Source organism: Podarcis raffonei, chromosome 10, assembly GCF_027172205.1.
Source record: "Podarcis raffonei isolate rPodRaf1 chromosome 10, rPodRaf1.pri, whole genome shotgun sequence".
Taxonomy (NCBI): Eukaryota; Metazoa; Chordata; class Lepidosauria; order Squamata; family Lacertidae; genus Podarcis; species Podarcis raffonei.
In genome coordinates this window covers 15257265-15278857 of record NC_070611.1, presented here as the reverse complement: position 1 = coordinate 15278857, position 21593 = coordinate 15257265, and the positions used below count along the sequence as shown (strand labels likewise).

The window sequence follows — 21593 nt, the reverse complement described above, 5'->3', positions numbered from 1 at the left end:
GCTGGTTAATCATTTGTGCTTGGCTACTAGCAAGGAACAAGTACATTGTCTTTCGGTCGCAGCAACCCTGGGTCACAGTCCGAGATGATTCCGTCGCACTTTTCTCCACTTGGCTCAGATTCCTACGTTAAAACCTATGTGTGCGCGAATGTGCCCTAGCTCCGCTCGTTCTTTCTCGAGATGGCACAGAGTCTTGTCTTTCTCTCCTCGGGATCCTTGGCAAATCGGACGCCACCCTAAACGTATCGTTTGAAACATTGTCTGCACTTTTAAGTAGCGCTGTGGGTTAAACCACAGAGCCTAGAACTTGCCTATCAGAAGGTCGGTGGTTCAAATCCCCGCGACAGGGTGAGCTCCCGTTGCTCGGTCCCTGCTCCTGCCAACCTAGCAGTTCGAAAGCACGTCAAAGTGCAAATAGATAAATAGGTACCGCTCTGGCGGGAAGGTAAACGGCGTTTCCATGCACTGCTCTGGTTCGCCAGAAGCCGCTTAGTCATGCTGGCCACATGACCCGGAAGCTGTACGCTGGCTCCCTCAGCCAATAAAGCGAGATGAGCGCCGCAACCCCAGAGTTGTCCACGACTGGACCTAATGGTCAAGGGTCCCTTTACCTTTACCTGCACTTTTAGAAAGGAAATGCCAGCAGCAATGTTTTGAGAGGCAGGGATGACCTGGAGGAGGAGACAGATTCATGGGGAGGAAAATTCTACCAGCTGCAACAAACCCTGATGGCTATGCACAATATCTGCTGTCCAGAGGCAGTTTGCTTCTAAAAACCAGTTGCTGTGAACCGCAGATGGGGAGAGTGCTTTCGTGATCACATCCTGCACTTAGTTGGCCATTGTCAGAAAAGGATGCTGGCCTAGATTTGCCACTGATCTGATCCAACAAGCTACGATGGTGATGGTATTCTTCAGAGAACATAGAGGAGAGATTTAACCCCGTATTTCCCTCTGCATGCTGCAGTCTAATTCCTAATGCTGCATATTAATTATTATTATTAAAAATACAGTCACTTTTTCTAATGATGAGATTAGCTTCATACCCATTTGGCTCTCAACCAATCCATATTTCTGTTTCTTTAACTTTGCCATTATTATTATTATTATACCACCCGATACCCACAGGTCTCAGGAGGTTCGCAGGATAAAATCGCAACATGCAAACACGAAATACGCAATCAAAACAAAAACAAGCCAATAAGCACACACACACACCCAACACATTATAAAAAGGGCATAGGATGCACCACGGAATGTCCCTGTTGTTGTGATATCCAGCATTGCAAATAACGCCTTTTAAAAACACACTAGCCCATAAAAGCACTTTTACTACCCCACTGCGCATGAACAACAATATAAAGGCACATCTAGCAACCTGGAAGGTATGGGGGAGGGAAACTATTTTGTTTTTTTTCACTCAGTTTACAATAACTTTTCTGTTTGCTTGCCTGGAGCTAACTGAGCACATGGCTTCATGCAAGCTTGCTTATGACAGATGGCACAATCGGTGCATGCTTTTTGCATCAGCTGAAGTCGTGCCTCTTCACCCGGGCCTTTGGGGTGGCTGATCTGCCATGGCTGCAGCCGAGGACTCCCCATCTGCTTTTTGATTTGGCTGGTTTAAATTTGATACAATGCTATCAGCATTATATAAAATGCTGCTAGCTAATGCTATCAGCAAGTTTGGGAAATCATTGGGAAGAATAACCTTAACCCATATGGAGCCATACGGCACACAAAAATATACTAATTCCACCAGTTGTCTCTTGTTTGGGGACATAGAGAATGAAAAGGGACACAGGTGGCGCTGTGGTCTAAACCACTGAGCCTCTTGGGCTTGCCGATCAGAAGGTCAGCTGCTCAAATCCCCGCGATGGGGTGAGCTCCCGTTGCTCAGTCCCAGCTCCTGTCAACCTAGCATTCAAAAGCACACCAGTGCAAGTAGATAAATAGGTACTGCTGCAGCGGGAAGGTAAATGCCGTTTCTGTGCGCTCTGGTTTCCATCATGGTGTTCCGTTGCACCAGAAGCGGTATAGTCATGCTGGCCACGTGACCCAGAAAGCTGTCTGTGGATAGTTCTGAATAGTTCTGAAAGGAGAGATGCGCCGCCCTGGAGAAAAAGCCCGCCCCCCGCAATGCAGACTTCTCTCTCTCCCCCCGCCAACCTCTTGAGCCTTAAATCATAACACTGCTTATGGGTTGCTAAACAGCGCGCGCATGTGCGCGGGCAATACATTCCTGGCGCTTGGGCATCGCACCATGACAAAGTGGTTTGACATACAATTATTTCTTAGGGCTTTTGTTTTGTTTTTTAAATCTCCCATCAAAAACCTAGGTGCAATACTTAGCTGCTACTCAGGGCCGTCTTTAGCAGATGCGGCGTCGGGGTGCAAATATCCGCCCAGCGCCCCCAAATTTCCACGGATAGTGTGGGGGGGGGGAGAAGCTGCAAACTGCCAGCCATGGGGGGGGTGCAACTCTCCCCCATGCTGCTGCAGGAGAGCGATCCCCATAGAGGTTTGGGAGGAAAGTTGCGTGCCCGCCAGCCATATTAGATGGTGGGGCGCAGTTGGCAGGCGTGGAAGGAAAGGGGAGGCCACCGGCAGAGCCGCGCAGCTCCCCCACTCGCTGGGGCACCCCTTAGAGGCCGTGCCCTGGCGCAATGCACCACTAAGCCCTATGGAAAAGAAGGCTCTGCTTAGGGCTTTTGTTTCAGTTTTTCAATCTCCCATCAAAAACCTAGGTGCAATGTAGCTTAGCTGCTACTATCCAATAAACTGCAATGTACCTGCAAAACCAGCTTCTTACTTAAGGTCCTTACTTCAGAAGATCCCCACATTCTATACAGTTGTACCTCGGGTTACATACGCTTCAGGTTACAGACTCCGCTAACCCAGAAATAGTGCTTCAGGTTAAGAACTTTGCTTCAGGATAAGAACAGAAATCGTGCTCCAGCAGCGCGGCGGCAGCAGGAGACCCCATTAGCTAAAGTGGTGCTTCAGGTTAAGAACAGTTTCAGGTTAAGAACGGACCTCCGGAACGAATTACAGTGGTACCTCGGGTTAAGTACTTAATTCGTTCCGGAGGTCCGTTCTTAACCTGAAACTGTTCTTAACCTGAAGCACCACTATAGCTAATGGGGCCTCCTGCTGCTGCCGGAGCACAATTTCTGTTCTCATCCTGAAGCAAAATTCTTAACCTGAAGCGTATGTAACCCGAGGTACCACTGTAAGTACTTAACAGGAGGTACCACTGTACTTAATATAACAAAATAACCATCCCTTAAGACCACCTCCTCTTCTTTGCAAGGGAACTACTGGGTTCTGCCAGTCCAACTCTCCAAATATCTTGGAGAAGCAGGCTGCAAAAGCATTCTGCATAAAAACTGGAGGGTTTCCCCCCGACTTTTGTCCCCAGTGCTTTAGAAATTAAACCGGAATGTGTAAACTGCTTTTCCAAACGCGTGAGCCTTGGCAGCTCAAGATATATAATACGCAGCCATGTGGCTTTCCTTTGGCCCGTCGGGAGGCGGGCGAGCCTTTCCTCGTAGCCTTGGCGCCCCCTGTGGAAGAGGAAGGAAAGTGCACGGGCTCTGCCCCAGACGTCAATGAGACGCCTATTAAGGACAAGCAAGAATTCAAACGTGAGACGCTGCGGCGCGTGCATGTTGCTGGCTATCTCTGAGACTCTTTGTGGGTGGGTGGCTCCGGGTACAGTTTCAGCGGCGTGCGCTGCCAGGCAAAATAACCGTGCTTTTGAAACAGTTGGTATATTTCGGTCCCAAATCTGCTCGGGGAGGGAACGTGCCAGGCGCTCCCCCCCCCCGTCTAAAAATGCAAGCGCAGATATAATCTGCAGAATTTAATATGGTGTTGGCAATGAGAGCAGTGCAGCTATCAATGCACAAGCGCCCTTTTTTTTAAGCTCTCAAGGTAGAATCTTTTTTTTCTTTTCCTGGGGAGCTGGTGTGTGCAACATCAGACAGGCAGCTCCATATTGGCACATGTTGCAAATCTTCGCACATGGGGGGGTCCTCTGAATAGAACGGGGGCAAACTGAGAGATGCACCGCCCTGGAGAAAAAGCACGCCCGCCCCACGATGCAGACTTCTCTCCCCCCGCCTCGCAGCCTTAAATCACAACATTGCTTACGGGTTGCAAAACAGCGCGCGCATGTGCGCGGGCAATAACATTCCTGGCGCTTTGGGCATCGCACCACGATGCGCCTGGCTGCAAGTTTCCTAGGCGGGGAGATGCGCGCTCCAAGTGCAATGCATCTCTCTCTAAGGTGCGACTGTAGCCTGGCAGGAGTCAAGTGCTGCGGCAGCAAGGCTCGCGATCCGTGGAAGGGAGCTGCTAAATGGCGCGGGTTGCTTTTTGGGGGGAGGAGGGGTGGAAGTTGGGGTTGCAAATTGCAATGCACAAAGCAGCACTAATAATAATAATAATAATAGTAACAATAGTAATAATAATAATAATGCAAAGGACCCAGCCCACTGCGCGTTATCCCAGCCTGGTGATGATGGCGGCTGGCTGTCGCCCCCCACATGCCCGCCTGCCCCCCGCCCCGCCCCGCCCCGCTGCAGACGCAGCGTCTCTAACCCGCGGAGAATGACCTTCCCCATCGCCGCCCGAGAAAAGGCGCGCCGAGGAATTCCCGCCCTTGCGCTCGTAAGCCGCCCTCTTCCCGCTCATGCATATGCAAATCCCGCTCCCCTCCACTGGCTGCGGCGAGAAAAGCCACCCTTCTCATTGGGCGCCGCGCTCCAGCGCATGCAGATGAGATGAGAACCTTCCCTTTTTCTCGCCCTCGCCCCGCCTCCGGTGATGAGAATTTTTCAGACGGTGTAACTTTCCGCGTCTCTCTTACTATCAGCAAATAGTCCCGGGGAGCACCGGGGGCGGCGGCCGCCCCGAAAGCCGCAGCGGCCGCAGCTCGCCGAGGAAAAAAGAGGGAGAGAAGTCAGCCGCAACCCCCCGCCCCACCTCTCGGATCTACTCCTAGCGGCGGAGATCTGGGGTTAGAGGGTGGGGGCGGGGGAGGACACCGCGCGTCCCTACCGCCAGCCAGTTCCCCCGCGGAGGGATATTACCGTAATGTGCGGATGCGCAGCGAAATATCGAGAGTTAAGAAGAGGCGGCGCCGCGGAGCGAAGGGTTCAGAACAGACGAGCGCTGCTGGGAAGAGGCTGAGTCGCTGCTGCTGCTGCTGCTTCTGGGCTGCGCGCCTCCCTTGCGGCGCTGGATTGACTTCGGAGCCGCGCGGGCTCCAGCCGAGTGGATTTTCGTCTCGCGTGGGATCCTTTTTTCCCCTCACCCCCCAAAAACCAACAACAATTCGTGGCTGCTGGACCAAGCAACAGAGATCATTGTTTTTCCTTCTATATTTATAATAAATATATACATATATAGGGTTTTTTTGTTTCTTTTCTCTTCCTCTGTTTTCGTCTGGGATTCTCTGCTCGTCTCCGGGAACCAATAAATTTTTGGAGAGGGTTTTTTTTTCTTCCATCAGAGAAGGGGGAAAAAAAGAGATCTGCAAGATCCCTCCCGCCACCCTCGACAGCTGCTTACAAGTCGCGATCTCCGTCTTGGGAGAGCCTCCGTCGCTGGCCTTTCTCAACTGCGCTCATCAGCTGTTTTTTTGGGGGGAAGGGGGTGTAGTTCATCGTCCTCCCCCCTTTTTCCCTCCCCTTCTCCGTTTTCTGCCCATTGACTTTTGACAACCTCGAGGGGAGCGGGGGGCGTCGGATCTCCGCATCGCGGTGGTGGTTCCCCCTTTTTTTCCTGCCCCCACCCCACCCTTCCAGTCGTTCCCCCCTTTTTTTGGGAAGATGTTACTCTCCAAGTTCGGATCCCTCGCTCACCTCTGCAACCCAACCAGCATGGACCACTTGCCCGTCAAGATCCTTCAACCAGGTAAACAACCCGTGACATTTGCTTCTCCTTTTTTTTCGGGGGGGGGGGGTCGGTTTTATTTTTATTTTTTCCCTGCGCGGGAAGAGAGAGAGAGATGTATGTGCTCTGTAAGCCTTCTGCGTCGCTGGGGCTGCGGCAGCTTTTCTGACCAGGATCTCGGCAGTGGGGCTAGATTTTCTGCTATTTTGCGGGTATAGAAACACACCCGATTCCGGATAACCCAGTTCTCGCGCTTGGGTTTTATGTGGTTTTTATTTCACCCCACCCCACGTCGGGGGATTGGGTTGGGGGCATCCTTACCTATCAACATGGCTGGGAGCGGTGGCGTTTGGGGAGAATTCCTCCTGAGGATGGCAGAGGCTAAGGACACGTGAAAACCCCTTCCCCACGTCAAACGGGCTTGTTTGCAACTGGCTTTCCTCCCTGCTGGAGTTTGTGTTTTGGGTGATTTCCACTTGCGACCTTTTCATGGGTGGCTCTTGTTACCAGGACGGTTTCGGTGTGTTGTGTGTGTTTTCTCCCTGGAGTGAGACGCTCCCCTTCTCCCTAAGGTGCCCTCGGCGATACATCCAGACGTCGCCCCCTTTCTAACCCCCCTTCTTGTTTCCTTCCCGCCTCTTAGTGAAAGTGGAGAAGGAGCCGTTCGATAAGATCTATCAAGTGGGTTCCGTCTTGGGCAGCGGGGGATTTGGCACCGTCTATGCCGGGAACCGCATCTCCGATGGCTTGCCGGTAAGACGAGACTCCTGACCACGAGGCTTTTGTTGCTGCTTCCACCCCCGCAGCCCCCCCTCCCACCGTGCGTGGCTGGAAATCCCAGCCACGGCCCCCCCAGAGCGAGGCGGTGTCCCCGTGCCACCTGACCGCCCCCCTAACCCCCTCTTTTTCTCCTCGCCCCCAGGTTGCCGTCAAACACGTCGTGAGGGAGAGGGTGACTGAATGGGGCACGATTGTAAGTATCCCGAATCGCAAACAAAACCTTGTGCTATCCCTTGCTCTGCTTCTCCCCCCCCCCGCCCCCCAACTGCATTTATCATGGAGGGCTAGCTATTGTTTTGTGGGGGTCCCCTTTCCCCGCCCTCCAGGCTGCCGCCACCGCCACCATCTCCTCCTCTCCGGCCTCTGTTATTGTTTACGTTTTTTTCCAGGGAGGGGGGAGATTTGGCGGGGTTTCTCCTCCTCCCGCCCGCCCTCCCCTTTTGACTGCGGCAAGAGAGAGAGCAGTCTTTGGGCTTCCCCTTCGCTCCAGCCTCCCTGCTCTGCTGGAGTTTCCATTTGCAGGAAGCCCCGCGATTGGTTTTTTCAGATGGCCAAGAAAGGGGGGGTTTCCCTTCCTTCCCCGCCTCCCCTTCTTGATATTCCGAAAGCTTCATCATGTCTTCCTTTTTTCCCCCTGTCTCCCTCTTCCCTCCTCCTGCCGCTGCTTTCAGGGTGGAGTTATGGTACCCTTAGAGATCGTTCTCCTCAAGAAAGTTGGGTCCGGGTTCCGCGGGGTCATCAAGCTACTGGACTGGTACGAGAGGCCCGACGGCTATTTGATCATCATGGAGCGGCCCGAATTGGTGAAGGACCTCTTTGACTTCATCACCGAGAAGGGAGCCCTGGACGAGGAGACGGCCAGGGGCTTCTTCCGACAGGTCCTGGAGGCTGTTCGCCATTGCTACAGCTGCGGCGTGGTCCACAGAGACATCAAGGATGAGAACCTCTTGGTGGATCTGAGGACAGGGGATTTAAAGCTGATCGATTTCGGCTCCGGAGCCCTCCTCAAAGACACCGTCTACACGGATTTCGATGGTAGGCTCCCCCTCCCACCCAGAACCTCTCAATCTCTCATTCCTCTCTCTCTCTCCCTCCTCTCTCTTAGTCACATTTTTGCCACCTACCACCAACGAGATATTTCTGCTGTAGCAGCCAGTAACAGATCTGGCAATTAAATCCTTCGCACCAGAGGCGGCTTGTGGGGGGGGGGGGGCGGCGAGTTGCGTAGGAAGAGAAGCGATTCCAGGCTGTGACGCAGCACTTTATATATAATTATATTTTTCCCTCTCCTGCCTTCGGAAGGATAAAAAAGGCATTTTCCTAGAGGGCGGCGTGTTTACGGTTGACTCAGGCGTTGCCTCTGCCAACCTTTCCATCTGTGACCCTCTTGGGTTTATATCCCCCCCCCCCTTTCCAAACCCACCCACCCTTCTCCATTTCTCTTTCCCAGACGATGCTTTAGAAAAACCCTGCATTGCAGATTGAGGAGGAGAGAGGGAGTTCTCCCTCCCTTCTTTCAAGTTAAAAGGAGACTTGGCTTCTCAAACTTACTGTTGCTGTTTTTCCCTTATGGGTGGGGAAAGGGGGTTTGTTTTTCCCCCTCCTCCCTGGGGCGAAAGGGAGAGAGATATCAATGGGGGCTGCTTCCCTGCCCACCTCTCTCTCTAGTCAGCTGCAGCATTTAGCATCTGTTTGTTGTGAAACCGGAGCCTCCTGGCCATGTGACCTTCATCATCACGAATTGAGGGGTTTTTTTTATTTGGTATCCAAGTAACAGCTCAGTGCAGAGGGAGGGCAGTTGCTAGCAACCTCTTACGCAGAGAGGCAGATTTCTCTGCTCCTTAAAAAAATGAATTATCCTCATTGATTTATTTTCACAAGGAAAGTGGCCGGTTTGAACGGGCTTTCGGAACCGATCAAAGCCAATTAGCTATATATAGCAAGCGAGACCCGAGTTTCACCTTTTTTTCTCTCTGTTTCCCTTCCCTCCCCTTTCTCTTCTCTCCCTTTGTCCTTTGTGTCTATTTTTGGTGTGGTGCTGCAGACGCCACGTGCTCTGGGAAAGCGAGCTTTATGTTAGTAAACAGTCAGCTGATGGAGATCTGCGCTATCCGCTGTGAGGGAATAGAACCACCTCGGGGGCCAGATTAAAATGTGACCTAATACTAGGCATGATATAAGCTCTAGAATTTTCCAGCCTACGTGTGGCGTGTGTGGTGTGGATTTTTAAAAACAAAAACAGGGCTCGTTTTTTAAAAATATACGCACATGCGCCCAGGTTGTTGCACGATCTCGACGGACAGTTCAGCCAACGTAAAACAAATCTCGCCGTCTTTTCTCGCAGGGACACGAGTATACAGCCCTCCGGAATGGATCCGGTACCACCGGTACCATGGGAGATCCGCCACTGTGTGGTCTTTGGGCGTCCTCCTATACGATATGGTCTGCGGCGACATCCCCTTCGAGCAAGACGAAGAAATCTTGAGGGGGAGGCTATACTTCAGGAGAAGAATTTCGCCTGGTAAGTGAGGTGTCGGAGGAACGCGCGCCCCCCGGCAGTCAAAATCACAAAATTATCTCGCAATACGTTTTTAATTTTACCGGCAAACCGTTTTAACTAGCCAATTTTATCACTGGCCAAAACAGACGTTGACCATTGATCACGTTGTCAACCAAGATTAAATCAATATTGTTTTGATCTGTTATCATGGGGCCCCTAAAAGGCATGGAGGGGGGGCCCTCTCCCATAAGCCATTGCGAATTCTTGGCCTTTTTGTAATCTGAAAACAACCGCATGGGACCTTAACCCCTTTCTCCTCCTCATTCGCCTTCCTTTTTTGCATTTCAGAATGTCAACAGCTGATCAAATGGTGCCTTTCGCTGAGGCCTTCGGACCGGCCGACCCTCGACCAGATCTTTGACCACCCCTGGATGCACAAGTCGGACGTCGCCAAGTCAGAGGATTGCGACATCCGGCTACGGACCATTGACACGGATGTTTCCAGCACAAGTTCGAGCAACGAGAGCCTGTGAAATTGCCGAGGACCTTGCGGCGGGAGGGGCGGAGCCACAAGAGGGGCGGGGTGGGAGGGGCGGAGACCAGAGTGCTGCTACTGCTGCTGCCATATGTAGGAGGGGCTAGGGGAAAAATATTGCATTCATTATCCTGTAGTCTGAATCTTTGTCGGAGGGACTTGATTTTTTTATTTCCCCCCCTTTTTGCCGGTTTCTGCTTTGGAACGAGAAATTTCCTTTGGAAACGCTGTTGTTTGGGAGTTTGTGGGGCCAGTACTTAGTCAAAGACTGCCCTCTTTTTGTTTTTTTTTTCCTTAAGGCAAAAGCAGTGACCTCTTTAAAAATAACATGGTGAAAACCTTTTTGCTCTCATAGAGCCTGGACTAGATTTTATTTGCTTTTTTGAGTGCCTTTTTGAAAGCTGCTTCAGTGGGACTTTCTTTTTTGAGCTGTGTATGTCCAAAGAGGACCCCGCGCATGATAGGATCCTGTTCCCTTGAGCCCCGCTGCAAAAGGTGCTTGCGGAGAGCAACTTCTATGATGCCCTGGGAAAACATGTTCAGTGATTGAATGAAGTAGTCCCGTCCTCTGGCGATGGAATACTTGAACACAGACATTTCACTCCTTCCCGGTCCCCGGTCCCCCCCACCCCCGTGCCCCACGCTTTTCCCCATTCCCCCGGCCCCCCCTCCAAGACGACCTCTGCTGCTCCCCGCTCTGTTTCCAATAGGCTGCACATGTTCTCAGCTGTTTTATCAGGAACACTCACTCAAAACTTCATTTCATCATCTCTTCCACTGGGCACACAAACACACACAAAAAGGCCCCTTCTCAACTCCCCCCAACCTGCAAGTCTTAAAAAAAAAAAAATGTATGTATGGGCATGTTAAATGCACAATCAATGCAATATTCAAGGACTTTGTGTGTGTTTTTTTTTTCCATACCTGTATAATGTGTTTCTGTAAATTTTTGTTCCTCCTCCCTCCTCCCCATGTATTATACGGTTTTATTTATTGTCTGGAGTTTAGAAGACCTCTCACAGTCTCAATCTGTGACTATATTTATTTTAGCTAATTTATTTGTGTAGAATTATTCCAACACTGTGCTTTTTATCTCTCTCGCTCCTGTGAACGGAGTGGTTGGTCCACAACTAGTTTTTTGCATTCCTCTCTTGTCTCTTTCTCCATTTTTTGTTTGTTTGTTTTTTGTTTCAAGAAGAAGAAGAAGAATTAAAAAGTCTGACCATACCTGGTTTTTGGGTTTTTTGTTTTTTTTCATTTCGGGTTGGAAGATGGAAAATTGTACAAAGTCTAATTTAAGGGAACTAGAGTGACTTTAAAAGTTAGTCAGTATGCCTTTTTGTCTGGTATTATTTACATACCAGAACTGTAAAGTAATGCTGTTTGGAAGGGTTTTAAATTATTGACATTATACAGTCTTTGTGCATTGGCTCTGGAAGGAAGCGTGGCAGAGTCATAAACCTTAATTTATTTTAATAGCCGTGTGTTCTGTGATCTGGTTGCATTTATGCAACTTGGATATGAATTTTCTCTCTCTCTCTTCTGTTTAACAGTGTGAAATGTATGGAGATCATATTTTTTTATACAGGTATTTCAATTAAACTTTTTTGTAGATAACCCGTGTGGCTTCTTCTTTTTGAACTCAACTGTCCAGATACCGGTGGTTCTCGGTACAATACTTGTAAAGAGACTGCAAGGGAACCTTTGCCCCTCCATATCCTAGAATAATAGAATAGCAGAATTAGAAGGGACCACAAGGATTACCTAGGAATCTTGCCCAATGTCCCTGAGATTGAGTCTCATGCTCTACCAACTGAGCTATCTACAGTCCCTGCTGAACTACAACTCCCATCAGCCTTAGCAAACAGGGCCAAGAGCCTGGGGTGTTGGGAGCTGTAGTTTAACAACATCTGGAGGGCCAGAAAAGTTTGCCACATCTCCTAGAGGATGATGGGAACCGGGCTACAAGCCACCTCACAAATGGCCGCAAGCAAATAGCTTGGCCTGATGTTACTGTTTCACAATGGCTGCCGCCAGCACTGCAGGCCAGATTGCTCTATCCTCGCATGATTTCAAGCAACGGCATGAGATCCTCGTGTGGCTTTGCCTTCACAAGTGTGATGTCACCTGAAATCAATACACACTCACTGGGCTGCGCATAAATACTTCTCCAACGCAACAGGTTGCCATACTTCTCCCTAGTGGGAAGCCCATTGGGGCAGCTTGGTAGCCCATGGTCCTAACCATGGCCACTTGGTTAAATCCCATAAGTTGTTCCCACGCTTGATCCTACAGAGAATCTAGCTTTACACAGAGTCAAGACAGCTGGTGGTATTTGCCCCACCTCGCTCCCACAAAGGAAAAGCAGGGAACTTAAAAACTTCCCACACAAACAGCGAGAGAATGGGTCTGTTAGTACTTTTTGCAAACGCAGATGCTTTTTTGGGGGGATGCCCTCAAAAATGCACAGAGGAAGAGTTCCTGGACACTGGCCTGTGAGGATCACACAGGGTCCCCGGACGTTTGATGGTCTATTGATCCCTGTGCCACCACTGTGATTGCTTCCCCGCCGCCACCAACCCGTTTCTCTCGGGTACACACAGAGTCCAGACAGTTGTTAACATTAAACCAAACAAACAAGTTTATTTTAGAAGCATTAACAAGTTTATGGTTTCAGATAATTTTTCTTGTCAGTTTCTTAATCTAGTTTCTTTACCAGCCTTGTTGTTTAGTCGTTTAGTCGTGTCCGACTCTTCGTGACCCCATGGACCAGAGCACGCCAGGCACTTCTGTCTTCCACTGCCTCCCGCAGTTTGGTTAAACTCATGCTGGTAGCTTCGAGAACACTATCCATCCTGTCCTCTGTCATCCCCTTCTCCTTGTGCCCTCCATCTTTCCCAACATCAGGGTCTTCTCCAGGGAGTCTTCTCTTCTCATGAGGTGGCCAAAGTATTGGAGCCTCAGCTTCAGGATCTGTCCTTCCAGTGAGCACTCAGGGCTGATTTCCTTAAGAATGGATAGGTTTGTTCTTCTTGCAGTCCATGGGGGACTCTCAAGGGTCTCCTCCAGCATCATAATTCAAAAGCATCAATTCTTCGGCGATCAGCCTTCTTTATGGTCCGGCTCTCACTTCCATACATCACTACTGGGAAAACCATAGCTTTAACTATATGGACCTTTACCGGCCTATACCTTCCTAATAACTTCTAACTGATTATTCCAACTGTCTATCTGACTCCTCTTAACAGATTCTCTCACTCTCTCACATCAAACTATCCCAACCCACAGACTTATCCTCCCTCTCTCTTCTCTAACACCTGACTGACTTCTTCACAACTCTAACTCCAATTCCTCCCCTTGGGTTCCCACTTGCCAATCACTTCACACTCATTTAACCCTTTCCTTGTGACCCAGCATGATGTCACCTAGGAGGGGAAACGCCACATGGCCCCTCAAGGGTTGGTAGGTTTCATCCAAAGTCGAACCTCTGGGGTACCAGCTCTGAAGAGACCTGTCTTGGCACTGTGTCTGGAGGTTTCAAGTGGCCCAGTAATTTCGGTTGATGCGTTGAAATTGGCGGACATGACACACATGGGGTTCTCAATTTCAGAGGGGCTACTCCAGTTAGTGGGCTGCAAACGTTTATAAACGCTTTCCCTTTTTCAAACAACCACCTTGCACAACAGGGAGAAGTCTCCGTAAAACCCTTCCTTGTCACGCAAGCTTTCCATATGCAAAGTTTGTTTATCTATCTGGGCAGAGAGACAGGACAGGTAGCACGTGCCTTTCCAGTACATTTGCAGTGCTGAAGAGATGCTCATATTGGTGGTGGCGCTGTGGGTTAAACCACAGAGCCTAGGACTTGCTGATCAGAAGGTCAGCGGTTCGAATCCTCGTGACGGGGTGAGCTCCCTCTGCTCAGTCCCTGCTCCTGCCAACCTAGCAGTTTGAAAGCACGTCAAAGTGCAAGTAGATAAATAGGTACCACTCCAGCGGGAAGGTAAACGGCGTTTCTGTGCGCTGCTCTGGTTTGCCAGAAGTGGCTTAGTCATGCTGGCCACATGACCCGGAAGTTGTAGGCCGGCTCCCTCGGCCAATAAAGCGTGACGAGCGCCGCAACCCAAGTCGGTCACGACTGGACCTAATGGTCAGGGGTCCCCTTTATCTTTACCTTTAAGCACTTAAAAGTCTTGGAAACTCTTTGATGCCCTCATAGAATAGCCCTCAGTTGGAATTATTAGTGCTAATCCAGCAGAACTGTTGATACCTTTATGAGGCTTTGAAACACTGGAGTTCTTTCTTTTATTTCTTACAAAACTAAATGGCCCGACAAGTTTTGTATTGCTGATTTACAGGGAAAGGAGGGCTTTATTTTGACAGAGCAAATCCTGTCTCGATTGCCTTAGCAGCCCTGCCCCAATTCAAATCCTGAAATAATCCCTTCTCCCGTTTGCTCTTGGAAGGGAAAGTTGTCATCTTCCAGCTCAATTTATGGACACACTGGATGCCAACCATCGAAACACACTGGATGCCAACCATTTCAAGCTTTCAAAAATTGCTGAATATCAGGAACTAACTTAAATTGGCATCTACTCTCTCTTTTTTAGTTTTCTGTATGCAGTTTCCCCCTGTCAGCTAAAGGTATGAGAATGAAGATGTCAAAAACACACGAAAGCTCATACCAATAACAAACTTAGTTGGTCTCTAAGGTGCTACTGGAAGGATTTTTTTTTATTTTGCTTCGACTACGGCAGACCAACACGGCTACCTACCTGTAACAAAAACCACTCCTGTAATGTAGCTGGTAAGGAAAGGTGTGGTAGATGAGGGAGATAAGCAGAAATCCCCTCCAAGCAGTTTCACTGTGGAGGTTGATCTTCCCTCCTAGTTGTGCTCAGTGGAAAGCCAACATCATTATATATGTGCATCAAGCTTTTCTAGGTCAGTGTTAAATTACATGGCGGCTAAGTTGGCACACACAAATCTACCTCGAAGCGCAGACTGTAACAGCCGCATCTCTCCCACTTTCAAACCTTGAGCATCCCTTCTCAACCCAGACTTCTCCAATTTCCAAATGTTAAGTTGGAAAGGATGGGGACGTCTTGTGAGTGCATCACCAGTTGCCCATGGAAAAGAGGGACGCAGGTTGCGCTGGGGTCTAAACCACTGAGGCTCTTGGGCTTGCCGATCAGAAGGTCGGCGGTTCGAATCCCCGCGACGGGGTGAGCTCCCGTTGCTCGCTCCCACTTCCTGCCAACCTAGCAGTTCGAAAGCACACCAGTGCAAGTAGATAAATAGGTACCACTCGAGCGGGAAGGTAAATGGCGTTTCCATGCGCTCTGACTTCTGTCACGGTGTCCTGTTGTCCCAGAAGTGGTTTAGTCATGCTGGCCACATGACCCGGAAAGCTGTCTGTGGACAAACACCGGCTCCCTCAGCCTGAAAGCGAGATGAGCTCTGCATCCCATAGTCACCTTTGACTGGACTTAACCGTCCAGGGGCCTTTTTATTTATTTTTTGCCCACGGAAACTGAGATGCAGGTGATCAAGCAGTGAAGATTGCTTCCCCGGCGTTTAAATCTTGCTGTATCACGGGACAGCATCCTGCACTTCACCAGAGAGGGGGAACCTGGATAAGGGGGCACAATGCAGGCTGTGTGGCATACACAGTTGTGTCCTCCTTCAAAAGGGAACCACCCTGGATATCAGGAGGAAAGACAAGCGGGGTGCCTTACACACCCCGACATTTTGTGTTGGTACTGACCGTTAAAGACCTCAACGGCCTCAGCTCAGTATATCTGAAGGAGTGTTTCCACCCCCATTGTTCAGCCTGGACACTGAGGTCCAGCTCTGAGGGCCTTCTGGCAGTTCCTTCACTGCAAGAAGTGAGGTTACAGGGAACCAGGCTGAGGGCCTTCTTGGTAGTGGCACCTGCCCTGTGGAATGCCCTCCCATCAGATATCAAAGAAATAAACAACTATCTGACTTTTAGAAGGCATCTGAAGGCAGCCCTGTTTAGGGAAGTTTTTAATGTTTGGTGTTTTATCGTGTTTTTAATATTCTGTTGGGAGCTGCCCAGAGTGGCTGGGGAAACCTAGCCAGATGGGCGGGGTATAAATAACAAATTATTATTATTATTATTATTATTATTATTATTATTATTATGACTATTATGACTATTATGACTATTATGACTATTGTGCCAGTTCAAGAAGCTATGTGCCTGATGGGATTTAGCAGGTGAAACCTCTTACTGGCCAATCCTATTCCAGTCTCTCTTTCCCCCCACATTTGTTCGCTTTTTGCTGAGCAACCTGCTCCCGGCACCTTCCACAGCATCCTGACACTTAGCAATTTAGCAGCTTAGGCTTATATCATTTCAGCATCACCTGCTAAACTGCTTCAAAAGGCACCAGAGCCAGTTGAGGGAAAGAAAGAGCAACCCGAACAGAAAAGCTCTGCCATCCAACCAATTTTGCGAGGACCTCACAGCCCCCTGTGCTGTTCCTATTGAAATGTGGGTTTTACATTGGAATCACTCCCACCTATGTCGGTCTTACCAGATTTTGCTTTGGCTTTTCACACTTGTCTAATCTGTCCAAGGACTGTTGGCTTCGACAGTTGCCACCAGTCAGTTTAACAGCTTCGATATAGTCAATTTCAGTCTTTAGGATCAGAGAATTGCAGAATTGGAACAGACCCTGAGGATCAACTCCCCGCAACGCAGCTGTCTCATACAGGGTTCGAACCTGCAACCTTGGCGTTGTCCGCACCACGCTCTAACCGACTGAGCTATTCACTGGGACAAACTTTTGCTTCCACTACGAAAAGCTGTCAAGCACAGGGTTTTGTCGTCCCCGTCTCCCCTTGCAACAAATACATCTCCAAAGCCATGCCTCTTCATTCTTCTTCTTCCTAGTGTGTTTAAATAATAATACTGTTTACTTCGACAAAATAATGCCGTAACGAAGCAACTAAAACCGCCTTCCACATGGTAGTTTAGCGCCCTCTGTTGGTCCAACCGAAGCACATTGTCTTCGAGAGCCATGGTTGTTTTGCAGACACCTGTAGACAGGTGTCTTTAAGAATGGAAAAAGCAGCGCAGGCCGGCTTCTGAAATGTTCCACCAGGTAGGAAAGGATTCCATTATGAATAAATGATAGACAACAATGCTGCAATTTTCTTTTTAAACATCTCCTAGGGCACAGCGGAAACTGAGTAGACGACATCTATTTACCTGCGACGCTTCTGTCCTGAGTTTAAAACAAAGAGCCTGGCTGCCTTTCCACAATCAGTACATCATGTTTGCAAAAAGGAATTTGACGAATGAGTTAGCTTCGTCGCAGACGTTCCGGCTACGGTAATGTGTGCGGTCACCCACAGACATTCGTCACCCTGGAATATTTGACCTAGAAACCTTGTGGTGAGCACATGTTTCAGTGCGTCTGAATTCAACAGGAGTTGAGAGTTGCCTCCCTGCTTACGTCTTCGGCTTAAGTTGAATGAGGTATGCTTCACTTGAGCTGCACGGTGCTCAGTATTATTCTCATCAGCTGGGCAACAATACCATCACAACCAGTAATAGAAATATTTCCGGGTTCCTGGAAGCAGCTCGGGATTCCCCCCGCCCTTTTTTTTAGAAAGCAAAAGCAATTGTGTTTTATTTGAGTTATATTTATTACCCAGCCTTAGGAGCAGGGAGAGGAGAAACAAAAGAAGGTAATGTTCCTGTATTTTAATAGTGTAGAAGAGGGAATTTTGGATGCAACTGAGAAAAATTCTACCATACAGTGGTACCTTGGTTCTCAAACTTAATCCGTTCCGGAAGTCTGTTCCAAATCAAAAGCGTTCCAAAACCAAGGCGTGTCTTCCCATAGAATGTAATGCAAAACGGATTAATCCATTCCAGACTTTTAAAAACAACCCCTAAAACAGAGACCATTGATCCATAAAATGAAAGCAGTAATCAATGTACTATACTATAAAATAAATAAGATGTAGATGATAAAAATTAAAATTAGTATTATTTCCTTACCTGCACTGATGGTAGTCATTGTTTGGATGGGGGCCTTTTATCCATTTCTGCAGTCACACAATCAATCAAACAATCAGTAGCTGAACTGGGTTCCACACAGTCACAAAAACAAATTAACTGAAAAAGCTTCAAAAACAAAAATGCAAAATAAATAGCAAAAACAAAAGCACAAAACTTAATCTGTTCTGGAAGTCTGTTTGACTTCTGAAATAAAAAACCAAGGGGCAGTTTCTGTTTGGTGCAGGCGCCCCGGAAACAATAGCCGACAGCTGCATCGGACGTTCGGCTTCTGAAAAACGTTCAAAAACTGGAACACTTACTTCCGGGTTTGGGGCATTTGAGAACCAAGGCATTTGAGTACCAAGGCGTTTGAGAACCAAGGTACCACTGTACTCCTTTGTATTTGGATTAGGGATGGCCACTTTTTAGTGGTACTGAAACTGATAAGTTTGCTGGCATATAGCAAAGCTTCAGTGACTAACAACACAGTCCTAGGCTTCTCAACTTAGAAGTATGTCCCACTGAGTTCGGTAGAGATTGCTTTCAGGTGGGATGGCCAAATCAGTCAATTTTTCATTTTTCCAGTGAGATCTCCATATTTCCACGTCAGTTTTCCATTTTTTTTGGGGGGGGGGGAATCCTCAAGGAAATGTGTCAAACATTTTAGTGTGCATTTCTCCCAATCTACACATTTCCGATGCAATTATCAAAATGCACATTATCGTAAAGCAACTCCCCCGAAGATGCATTTTTGTGCTTTCCTTTCACTAATATGTGAATATTAATATGCACGCTTTATCCTCGTATGTGCGTTTTTGCTCCTATTGCTTGGCCGGAGACCAGTACGGCCAAATTCAGAGAAATACAAATTTCAGTTGTATCGGGAAGTGCAAATGGCAAGCTCGCATTTCAGTGCAAGCCGAAACAAATTTCTTCCCCATCTCTGCTTTCTTTTTTTTAATGCCATTATAGATTTAACTTCACACATACACATACATACAATATATAGAGAGATATATTCTTAAATTAGTTTAACTTAGAATGTTAATTTGACCTTCTAATTCCACTTAGATATCAGCTTGTTTGGTGTTACCTCTTAACCTATTTGTTAGTTGAGCCATTTCCACATAGTCTAATAATTTATTTTGCCATTCTGTTAGCACTGGTATCTTTTCCCCTTTCCAATTAGATGCTATTGATAAACGGGCAGCAGCTGTTGCATATAAAAATATTTCTCTTATATTTTTCGGAATGTCTCTACCTAAGATTCCTAACAGAAAGGGTTCTGGTTTCTTTAAAAATGTTAATTTGAACTTTTTTTTCCATCTTATCGTAAACAATATTCCAAATATTCCAAAAATCTCTGCTTTCAGGGGACGGCATGGAGCAGCTGACACCATCCAGGTACCCCCCAGTGGTTTTGGATAACAACTTTTATCAGCCCCAGCCAGTGGTTTTGGAACTACAGCTCCTAAGGTTCTTGGTCCTCTCTAGCTGTCTCAGACTACAACTCCCATCAACCCCAGTCAGCAGAGCTGGGTTGGCTGATGAAAGTTGTAGTCCAAACCAGTGAACTCGAACCTCGGATAGCTCAGTGTGAGACCCTTAATCTCGTGGGTTCAAGCGCCACATTGGGCAAAAGATTCCTGCAAAGCAGGGGATAGGAACAGATGATCCTTGTGGTCTCTTCCAACCCTGTAATTCTATGATTTTATTATTCAAGTTTGTGAAAGTTATCATACAGGATGATTGCATTAATATCTGCACAGGTTGCAGAGAAGTTTGAGAAGGCCACAGAGAGCAGCTTTGTGGACTGCGCCCAGCAATAGTGCCATAAAGTGACTGCTTAGTTTCAAAATTTCCCAGCGTCTCCAAAGCTTCGAGGCTACATAATCCCAGATCAATGCTGGCAATTGATAGCGGATTCCTAAATTCCTGTCAAACTAGACACATCATCCATAAATCCTTATTCAGCACTTGTCCGCATTAAAATTACCCCGATCAAATAAAATTAATTGATTTTCCAATGGATCTAGTTAAATCAGGGCAAACTGATGGCACCTCTTAATTTAACCAAGTCTCAGATCAATGAGCTCTCCCCCCCTTATTTTTTGCTCCTGTGCCTTTTTTGCATGCCAATTATAGAACAAGTTAAAGGCACACTTGAGGGGCTGTCTCTATCAGCAGAGGGGAGAAAGTTTGCATGTTACGAATGCCAAGTCCAAATGAAAGGCAAGCTTGCTGATAGGCAGCTTTTTTACAGTATTTGAAACTCTTCCATGATAAAGATCAAGGTGCTGGCAGCAGTTTGTGAGACAGAGGACATTCCCAGCCCTTCTTTCAGAAGCCAGGAAATGAACCTGGGACATTCTGCATTTTTTTCAAAGTTGTTGGAATAATAATAATAATAATAATAATAATAATAATAATAATAATAATAATTTATTGTTTATACCCTACCCATCTGACTGGGCTTCCCCAGCCACTCTGGGCGGCTTACAGCACATAAAAAATTCTAAAAACATTAGATGTTTAAAAATTCCCAATACAGGACTGCCTTCAGATGTCTTCTAAAAGTCTGGTAGTTGTTGATTTCCTTGACATCTGATGGGAGGGCATTCCACAGGGTAGGCACCACTAGTACCAAGAAGGCTCTCTGCCTGGTTCCCTGTAACCTCACTTCCTGCAGTGAGGGAACCTCCAGAAGGCCGTCGGCACTGGACCTCAGTGTCCGGGCTGAATGATGTGGGTGGAGACACTCCTTCAAGTATACTGGGCCGAGGCCGTTTAGGGCTTTAAAGGTCAGTACCAACACTTTGAATTGTGCTCGGAAACATACTGGGAGCCAATGTAGGTCTTTCAGGACTTGTGTTATATGATCTCGGCAGCCACTCCCAGTCACCAGTCTAGCTGCCACATTCTGGATTACTTGTAGTTTCCAGGTCACCTTCAAAGGTGGCCCCACTTAGAGCGCATTGCAGTAGCCCAAAGGAGAGATAACTAGAGCATGCACCACTCTGGCAAGACAGTCTGCGGGCAGGTAGGTTCTCAGCCTGCATACCAGATGGAGCTGGTGGACAGCTGCCCTGGCATCCATCTGCCTTGGGAGTTAACTGAATGCACCTCCGGAGGTGAAGCCAAACCACTGGAGAATCACAGCGCCTGCTGTGGCTGTAGAAACCTGTAACTCCCTTGGGCACAAGCTTAGGCAGCATGTATGGAGGTCCTGGACTGCCCAGACGACAAGGCTCACTGATGTGGCCCAAAGGAAAGAAGAGCAATACATCTGGCACTAACTTGACTGTAGGAGTTGTAGGAAGTTAGCTTGCCCACCTGATGCTCCCACCACCAAGCTTACTGTCCTTCTCCATCTCAGCAACCAGCATTAGGAAGCCAGGTGAGCAATGGCTGCTACGAACTATGTAGCACTGTAGAAAGTAAATGGGAGCAGGCCTTATAGATCTGTCCTCTGCCAACCAGGATGCAAGTAGACCTGAAGCACAATCATTGCTATTAGCCTCTCTTTGAAAGTCTTGTATTTGCTGAACACGGACATAAGCATCCCCCAAGGAGTTTCCAATGTCCTCCTTCCAAGTCTAGCAATACCAGTCCAACAGAAGCTTAGAAAGCGCCCCTACTTTCATATAATTGCACTCCTCAGTTGTTGTTGTTTAAAAAACAACAGTCATATCCACAAATTTCACAACTTTGTCCCTGAATGTTCTTCATTTTCTCACACTCAAATCTTTGGAGAGGGTGGGGGCGGGGGGAGAAATCAGAGTGATAAAACTAATAACCAGGTCTAGTTGTGCATCTTGGAGATATGTAAAGGTTAAAGTAAAG

At 48.0% G+C, this 21593-nt stretch overlaps 1 protein-coding gene across 1 annotated transcript; it reads left to right on the top strand.

The window, feature by feature from the left end:
* The first annotated feature begins 4890 nt into the window (after positions 1–4890).
* Positions 4891–11332, top strand: PIM3 (Pim-3 proto-oncogene, serine/threonine kinase). Its single transcript, XM_053405730.1, has 6 exons — positions 4891–5921; positions 6544–6653; positions 6823–6873; positions 7352–7715; positions 9025–9201; positions 9529–11332. The coding sequence occupies exons 1-6, from the start codon at positions 5837–5839 to the stop codon at positions 9711–9713; spliced, it is 972 nt and encodes a 323-aa protein (XP_053261705.1). The 5' UTR covers positions 4891–5836; the 3' UTR covers positions 9714–11332.
* The last annotated feature ends 10261 nt before the right edge of the window (positions 11333–21593 follow it).

Bases quoted from the DNA above. Each gene is read 5' to 3' on its own strand.
- PIM3 (XM_053405730.1), top strand. From the start codon at position 5,837: ATGTTACTCTCCAAGTTCGGATCCCTCGCTCACCTCTGCAACCCAACC. The intron at 6,654-6,822 runs GTAAGACGAGAC...CCTCGCCCCCAG, and splicing joins GCATCTCCGATGGCTTGCCG to GTTGCCGTCAAACACGTCGT. The intron at 9,202-9,528 runs GTAAGTGAGGTG...TTTGCATTTCAG, and splicing joins CAGGAGAAGAATTTCGCCTG to AATGTCAACAGCTGATCAAA.